Source organism: Ahaetulla prasina, chromosome 1 (assembly GCF_028640845.1).
Source record: "Ahaetulla prasina isolate Xishuangbanna chromosome 1, ASM2864084v1, whole genome shotgun sequence".
Taxonomy (NCBI): domain Eukaryota; kingdom Metazoa; phylum Chordata; class Lepidosauria; order Squamata; family Colubridae; genus Ahaetulla; species Ahaetulla prasina.
Genome location: NC_080539.1, coordinates 129,676,841 through 129,685,523, shown reverse-complemented (window position 1 = coordinate 129,685,523; position 8,683 = coordinate 129,676,841). Strand labels below are relative to the sequence as shown.

At 41.0% G+C, this 8,683-nt stretch overlaps 1 protein-coding gene across 3 annotated transcripts; it reads left to right on the top strand.

Annotated features, from left to right (window-relative positions):
- RWDD2A (RWD domain containing 2A) lies at window positions 1-8,554 on the top strand. Of its 3 annotated transcripts, none has more exons than XM_058175827.1 (3): window positions 1-232; window positions 4,806-5,030; window positions 7,497-8,554. In XM_058175827.1, exons 2-3 carry the CDS (start codon window positions 4,827-4,829, stop codon window positions 8,169-8,171), a joined length of 879 nt encoding a protein of 292 aa, XP_058031810.1. In that variant the 5' UTR covers window positions 1-232; window positions 4,806-4,826; the 3' UTR covers window positions 8,172-8,554. The 3 variants fall into 3 exon arrangements, with proteins under 3 accessions (XP_058031810.1, XP_058031820.1, XP_058031805.1); XM_058175837.1 differs by having other exon boundaries at window positions 93-228; XM_058175822.1 differs by lacking the exon at window positions 1-232 and adding an exon at window positions 240-1,660.
- Window positions 8,555-8,683: the final 129 nt, after the last annotated feature.

Here is an 8,683-nt window from a genome sequence, read left to right as displayed (position 1 = left end):
CAGAACGAGGCGTGTTGCAACATTCGATCAACGTCCAGGCGCCATTCCAGGGCCCGGCCACTCCTCCGCCTGCCGTGGCCGGGGCTGGAGTGCGTGGCGCTTCCCGGCTCACGTCCTTCGCCTGCGGCCATGTGAGCTGGCCGGTTGGTTACGTGGTCCTCTGAAATCAAGCGCGTCGCTCGACTCTGGAGTGTTACGGCCAGCTCGGGCAGGAATCTCAGGCGGCAAGTGGGTTAGTGGCGAGCCAGGGCTCTGCTTGGAATGCAAAACTGCTTAACGACCACATCTTTAGCCTTGGCCCTCCCCGATGGGCCTCCTTCCCCTTTTACAGGGAGTCCTCGACTTATATAGAATAGAATAGAATTTTTATTGGCCAAGTGTGATTGGACACACAAGGAATTTGTCTTGGTGGATACGATCTCAGTGTACATAAAAGAAAAGATGTGTTCATCATTATATCGGCTGGTTTAGTGACCGTTCAAAGTTAGATCGGCACTGAAAAAAAGTGACTTATGACCACTTTTCACACTTAGGGCCGTTGCAGCATTTCCCATGAATAGGTGATCAAAATTCAGATCCTTAGCAAGTGATTCATATTTAAGACCGTTGCCTTATCCCAAGTTAACGTGATCACCTTTTGCTACCTTCTGAAAAGCAAAGTCAATTGGGAAAAGCCAGATTCACTTAACAACCTTGGTATTAATTTATCCACTGCGGTGATTCACTTAACTGAGGCAACAAAGGTCGTAAAATGGGCAAAACTCACTGAACAAAAAAAGAGAAATCTGGGGCTCAATTGTGGTTGTAAGTCGAGGACTACCTGTATTAGATTATATCAAACCAAATAGAATGTCAGCAACAACTTCCCGAAAGGAGAAATGAATTGATTATATATATATAATATATATTATATATGACCTGGAGGCGTGTAGCTGGTGTGTAATAATAGTCGGGCTACCAGATGACCCCAAGATGGTGGCAAGGAGATGTAGGAGCATCTTATTCTTTTCTGCCTTGTGGAGGGGCAGATTTTTGAAGTTCAGATCTAGTAACCCTAGAAATGGGGGCTGCTTTATTACCATCTTTGGAGTTTTCTTAAACATTCGGATTTGGTGTTGCAATTATGCACGGAATAATGCAAGAGCGGGAGAGTGTTGGAGTCTGGAGATCCAGCCCAAAGAGGACTTTGACTGGACCCTAGGAGGACCAAGGGAGGAGCTCCATCATGGAGCTCCTTTTGTGGAATTCACAGACCGAACATATACAGACAAGCGTGGTTTATCGATTGCTCGATTCTGGGCTAGTAGCCAGGATTAAGAGACTAAGGGAGCTGGGCTGCTTATGAAAATCAGTGGAATTTTCTTCTCAGTTAACCTTCACTGAGGGTGAAGAGGCAATCGTTTTGATTGGGCCAACTTAGAGTCACAGAAGTTTTATACATTTTATAATTAAATATGACTTCCCTGGATTTTCAGCTCACTGTGAACAATTCTGTGTAAGTCTATTTAGCAAAGATTTGTTAGTCTTTGGGATGTGGGGAGATTTTTACCATTTACAGCAGAAGGTAGGAGGAAACTGGATATGTTGAAGCTTCTAAATGGACTGCATCCAACAGGAACACCAAATTAAATGGATATATGAACTCTGCAATAATGAAAATGTAAGATCTTCGTTGTCCTAAACAGCCTCTGACTATGAAATCTGGGATTATAACAAAATATACATTAGACAGCAAACCCCAGTGACAAGCCATGGTTTGTTTACAAGCCCAGATTTATTTTATTTGTCATCTGAACCCAGAACACGGACTTGTTCCTGCTTGGGTTTTGCCAGCCTGCAAAGATCCAGTGCAAAAATTACTGAAAACACATTTTTCTTCCAGTGTAGTTAATCTATTTTTTTCCCTCCATGCTTTTCATTGCTCCTTGATGGCAACAGATGGACATTTTGACGTCCAACCAAACAACACAAACATATTATTTTTAAAAAGCAATAGCCACATCACAAGAACAAGTAATCATTAAATCACAATCATGGTGAAATGGGTAGCAAACAAATCTGGCAAATAAATAAATGAATGAATGAATAAAATATACAAATACCAAGGTATGAAAACACCGTGTTGACTGCTGCTAACATGTTTGAGATATCGTTGGCAAAAGATCTGAAGATGAGGAATTGGCTAACAAAATTGTGGAAAATGAAAAGATTTGTTCAACCAAATACTAAAAATACATTTTAATTAATTAAAATTCATTAGCCACCCAACCCCACTGGACCCAGGCTTAGCATTCTGCAAGTATGGAGCCATTAATACATGTGAACCCTGGAACAGTATAAGAAAATAGTGCCTAAGTATATATTGGGCCTGTATTGCATTTTGCATTGTTGTCCATCAGCTGCTACAATTCAAAATACGTTTCCAGAATTGTGAAAGTACTCATGGAATTTGCTTTTTTTCTACAAAACTGTAGGAATTTAGCACCCACCCCCCTCCTAGAAGAATGAAATATTCTAGGAAATATTTTAAAAAGCAGAATATTATACCTTCCTGGATGAGAAAAGGAGAAACATGCTCTTGGAAAGCGGCCCCCACCTTTGTTAATAGCCCCAGAAAGACAAAAGACATCTTATCTACAACACAGAAGACCTTCAGCTCCAGGGTGATGGGATTAAGACATGGCCCTCAGGACATGATAGGATTAGCCTCTACCCATCTCACCACATGGCACCTGGGAAGATTACATCAGCCAGCAAGACTCAGGCAAGCTTGAGGGACAACCTACAATGTTAGCTAAGACTCCCACCCCCTGGGAGTCTGACAGCCAATCAGGATACTCTTCCTGTGCCCCAGAAAGGTCAAAGCTCAGAAAAAGCATAAAACCAGGGAGCACACAGGATCTCGCCCTTTTTTTTTCTGTTCAGGATCTCAAGCCATGTGATCCTGGCCAACATTAAACCATCTTTCCAAGCAGCCTCCATGTTTCCAGTGTCTTTGTCCCCACTTGGAACTGAACCCAGATGGATATTTCTTCCAACAAAACAACAGCAGAATTTTCTTAGGCCATTTTAAAAGTTGAAGCATTGACCAGCCAAAATTATTCTTAGTTCTTACAGTAGCCTCTCTTAGATATCTCTAAGAAAAAGTAGACCTTGTGTTACAAAAGATGCCTATAAATCAGTGGTGGGTTGCTCCCGGTTCTGTCCAGTTCTTTAGAACCAGTAGTAAAAGATGCAGGAGGCTCCGCCCATCTGCCCAGACGTCATAATTGACGATCTGCGCAGAAGCGCACACACGCGCTCCCATTGCAAACCGATAGTAAAGTTACCGTAAGTAGAACCCACCCTGCTATAAATACTGTGAAGGTAGTCTTCAAGTTACAATGGTAATTAGAACCTTAATTGGTTGCTAAATGAGGGAGTTGCAAAGTGTGATGTCACGTGACCACCTGGTGATGGCAATCCCTGCAGCCTCTGTTGTCATTATTGAGGATTGTGGGTTTTTAAGCAAGCACCTCCTTGCACCTTCTTGCTGACTTCCAACAAACAAACTTCGGGGGAAGGTGGCAAAAAGTTACAAGTTCCAGTAGGCTTGCCAGCAGGCCAACAGGTGGGAAACAGCAAGGGAGTGTGCAGATGGCCGAGGCAGTACAGCAGAGCATGGTGGTTCTTGGAGTGGCTGTTGCTCGATGAGAGCGCAAGCACGATTGGTTAGAGAGGGACAAGCACAGTGGGGTTTGGTACTGTTGCCAGGGAGAGGGTGTGTGAGTGGGAGAGAATTACCTGAGGTATTTGCAGCCTTCCATGCCAGTCTCCCCATTGACTTTGCTTGTGGAAAGCTAGCCAGGAAGATCATAATTTGTGAGTATGTGATTGTGGACACTGCAGGAGTCATGGGTGCCAAGTGCCAGAGTTTGATCACATGACAGGAGGGGTCCTGGGACAGCCGGAACTTCGAGGACTGATTATAACCACCATTTGTTCAGTACTGTCTTAACTTCAAATGGTCACTGGACTCATGGCCGTTAATAGAGGACTACCTATATCAATCTGAGGGTTGGCATCCATTTCCTTTGCCTTTTGATTAGTACCTTCCAAGCAGCCATTCTTCTTTGGATCTCTTGAGCAGCCAGGAGGACATCCATGCTTCCATGATTTTAAAGTGCTTTTTCTATTTCTTATTTTGTTTCTTGTGTTTCTCCATAATGTGGTACATTATGTCTCTGCTGGGACCTGGTTCTACACTGTACAACCTCTTTTAACTCCTTACAACTAATGCCTAAATCTAAGAAGAGATTACAGATAAAGAAATGTTTGCGATAGTGGCAAATGGGTGAAATCCAGCAGGTTCTGACAGGTTCTGGAGAACCGGTAGTGGAAATTTTGAGTAGTTCGGAGAACCGGCAAATATCACCTCTGGCTGGCCCCAGAGTGGAGTGCGAATGGAGATTTTGCAATATCCTTCCCCTGCCACACCCACCAACCCACACCATGCCCACCAAGCCATGCCCACAGAACCAGTAGAAAAAAAATTGGATTCCACCACTGGTGGCAAATATCTTGCTCGGGTGTAGGATTAGTTTGGAGGTTCATTCTCCGAGCTTGTGGATTGGTTTCTGAATGTTTCATTACCTAGCCTGGTACCAAAACATTCAGAAATCAATTCACAAGCTCAGAGAATGAACCTCCAACCTAATAAATGTTTCAGCTGAAAAAAAATCAGGCCCTCCAAACTTTTTTTTTTTTTAAGACAATGCTGGCAAGAACAAGAAAATTTTACCTGATTTGATATCTCTTTTTTCTAGGTGACTGATGTTGCATCTGTCATGATGTCTAGCAACATAAAAGACAGTCTTGAGCTTCAAGTGGCAGAATTGGAAATGCTTTTGTCTATGTTTCCTAATAAAGGAGAAATAACTCTTCAAGATGAAAATATTTTCCAGAATATTCAGAGATACCTGAACAATACAACTGAAAATGTCCCGCCTAAAATTGAGTATTCAGTTGCTGTTCCTATAAATGAAACCAAGGTGAGGCCATCTGTTTTCATTGGTTGTTATTATTGAGGAATTCCAATTGTACTTCAGTTTATTAAACCTTTGTGAATCAATCTCAGTAAAATTACTAATTTTAACCAATGGGCCTAATGCATGCTTGGTTGGATTTTGCCTTAGTCATTTATTTTTCAACTGTAAATTACATTAGAGTACTTCATTTAAAGATTAAATAAATGACCATAATACACTATCCTGACTGCAAGGGCATTGAAGATATCCATGTAGATAGCCAAAAGCTTTTTTAGTTAACAATGCAGCTTCACTGGGTATATTTTTACAGGCTTCTTTTGCGTATCTTTTTTTTAACTTATGTATCTGGGACCCCAAGATAGTCACCATCTACATGATTATTGAAGAATTTTGTTCCATTTCTGAAGTTTGTTAGTTTGTTTTCTACTTTAAATCATGATCTATGATGTACAGCCTCTTCTCTAGATAAAATGAAGGAAGCCATTTAGGCATCAAGTCCAGCCTATTCAATGCAGAAATCCCAGTTAAATATCCTGATTATCCAGTCTTTGCTTGAACATATCGAATTGTGCTTTGATTTCAGAACAGTTTTAACAATGCATTAAATAAAACAGTTGCTTGCTACAGGTTACAGCTTTTGTTTCACCTTCTCTTTTTAAGGTTAAACATTTTTCTGTTACAGCCTCTTAAGTATAGGTAATCCTCGGGTAACTACCATTTGTTCAGGGCCCATCCAAAGTTAACAACAGCACCAAACAAGGACACTTAGGACTGCTGCTTGAAGTCTCAACTATCACACTTTTCCCACAGTCATATGATCCCAATTTGGGTGCTGGGCAACCAGCTTGCAGTTGTAAGTCACAGCATTGCATAATTACGTGACCTCAGTTGTGACCTTTACTGCTGTCTTCTAATAAACAGTCAATGGAGACGAGGTCACAATTGGTGATCACATGACATCACAATTGTCTTACAGGATTTGCTTAATGATCGCAACTGGAACTGCTGTCGTAAGTCAGCATGGTCAAGTGATGTTGCGCTATATGGCTGTGTTGCTTAGCAGAATCAGCAAGAGTTCCTGGTTCCAGTGTCTTGTTAACCAAAGTCTACCTGTGTGTGTCGAGTCTTTTCCCCTCAAATTGCAAATAATCCCTGTGGATTATTCCTTTAGGCTGTTGTGTCCAGGGCTGTCAAACTCCCGGCCCATGGGCCAGATGCCCACCCCGGCTTAGCGAAGGGGGGAAAAGTCCCAATGCTACAGTGACGTGAGTTTGACACCCCTGCTCTAGGCAGTGGAGAACCATGATCTTACAGTGAAATAAACATAATGTGAGGATGAACTTATTGCAGTTGTGAATATATGATATATTCAAGACCCAGGAAATTGTACTGTATCAGAGGTCACCGCACTGAACAGAGCATTTAGTATTAGAATTAGAAACTTCAGCATTGCTAAAGGGTTGTATCTTTGCCTTTGAAGTTAAGGGCTAATAATGTGTATGCTTGGATATCACATCAATTAACTAAAACAATTTTGTCATTTTGTAACATAACCTGATTTTATATAGAAAAACAGTATCAGCTATGACAAGAAAACTGGGGTTGGTGAAAAATTGGTAGAAAAAGAGGAATTGTCACCAGGAAGACAGATCGAAGTGCCATAAGTTTAGATTGCAGAAGTAAAGGAAAATTCATATTCAATTTTATATACAGTCACGAGTCACAATAGTCATATGGTGACTGTATCTTCTATGCTGATGTTATTGCTAACTAGCTTTTTCATGTTATTACGCTGATTATAAAAGCACAAACTTTACCTAATCCAGAAATAAATTACCTGTCTGCGAGCATGGGACTTGCCACTTCCTGTCAGTTTCCCCGCTAATTTTGGTTGTGGGAAAGCCAACAGGATGTTGCTCCACTAATAACCATGAGATTCAGTTAACCACAGCAACTGGGGCCACAGGGATTGCCACGCTAAGGGATGTGGTCACACTTTATGGACAGCATTGTTTAGTGATGGAAATTCCAGTCGCAGTTGCCATCTTTAGTCAAGGACTACCTGTGTCAGGGATTCAAGAACTTGTACATTATATCAGCTCTGTGTGTTACGCAGTAATCTTAATTTGTAAGTAACCATACTTAGAGCTCTATAGTGTGAGGGCGTGCATGAAAAGACTGAGTGATGGCTCTATATAGAATTGTCTGGTATACTTTTGTTCTTGTACAACATGTACTGTATGCAAATGAATAAAAATTATCCTTTATGGCATATAGGATATGCAGAATATTTGTACAAAGGGAATATTTTTTTTTATGAATTGGCTTTAGGTTTTACTGAAATAAATGTTTTACTTACATAAATATATTGTAAGTGGATCCCTGTATTTCCTTTGGTATACCGTTCCCGCCCCCCCCCCATTGCTTAAGTACAAAATACGTTATTTGTCTTTTTCTCTCCCTTTTTAGGCCATTGTAAATTTGCAGGTGGAATTGCCTCACAGTTACCCCTATGTGACACCACAGCTTTTTGCGAGATCAAATACACTAGACAGGCAACAACAGTTGCAGCTCAATAAAGACCTTAGGTCTTATATTGCTACTTTAGAGTCTGAAGAACTTTGTATATGTGCAGCTGTTCGGTGGTTACAGGATAACAGTACCTTCAGAGTACAAAATAGTGAAGTTTGTGAAAGAACGACAAGGAAAGAAATAGTCAAAGCACCATTTAAACGCATGTGGATTTACAGCCATCACATATACCGACAAGAACTGAGGAAAAAGATCTTTGAATATGCAAAGAAATTAAATCTGACTGGTTTCTGCCTAGCTGGGAAGCCTGGGGTGATTTGTGTGGAGGGCACAAAAGAAAACTGTGAAGAGTTTTGGCATATTATTAGATATCCCAATTGGAAACACATTTCCTGCAAGCATCTTGAGACTGGAGAAGCAGAAGGAAATGGGGAAAGTTTCCGTCTCTTTCAGACCTTTGAAGATTTACAGTTTCAAGCTCATGGTGATTATGGATTAAGGAATGACTATCACATGGACCTTGGTCAATTCCTAGAATTTCTTAAGGTTCACCAAAGTGAACACATATTTCAGATCTTGTTTGGCATCGAAGGAAAAAGTCCTGACACTTAGCACAAGTTCACTCCCTCTCTGGTTCTTGACAAGGTTTTGAAATCTTCAAGCACCAAACAAGAACAAATGTGCTAGGAGGACGGTTCTGGGTTATGTTTGTATGAAATCAAGAGGGAGGATTGGTGTGGTATTATAATGTATGATATAATAAAATAAAATCCAGTATTTATACATTTCAAAATGCCTACATCTCTGGAGATTAGAACATGACACAGAGCATAAAAAATAAGTGGTAGGGCTGAGCAACCCTTTTGAAAAAAAATGCTTTGCAACATGTAATATGCACTTGTCTTCAAATCCATAAAGCAGCCATCGTATCAATTATTTGGGCTTGTATGGCTACTTATAAACTGCTTCCAGATGGATCCATATCTTTGAAAGCAGAGAACCTAACTTATTCTAACAGAGCCTTCATCTGTTGCTGAGTACATCTTTTAAAGCAGGGGTCTCCAACCTTGGCCACTTTAAGACTTGTGGACTTCAACTCCCAGAGTTCCTCAGACAGCAAAGCT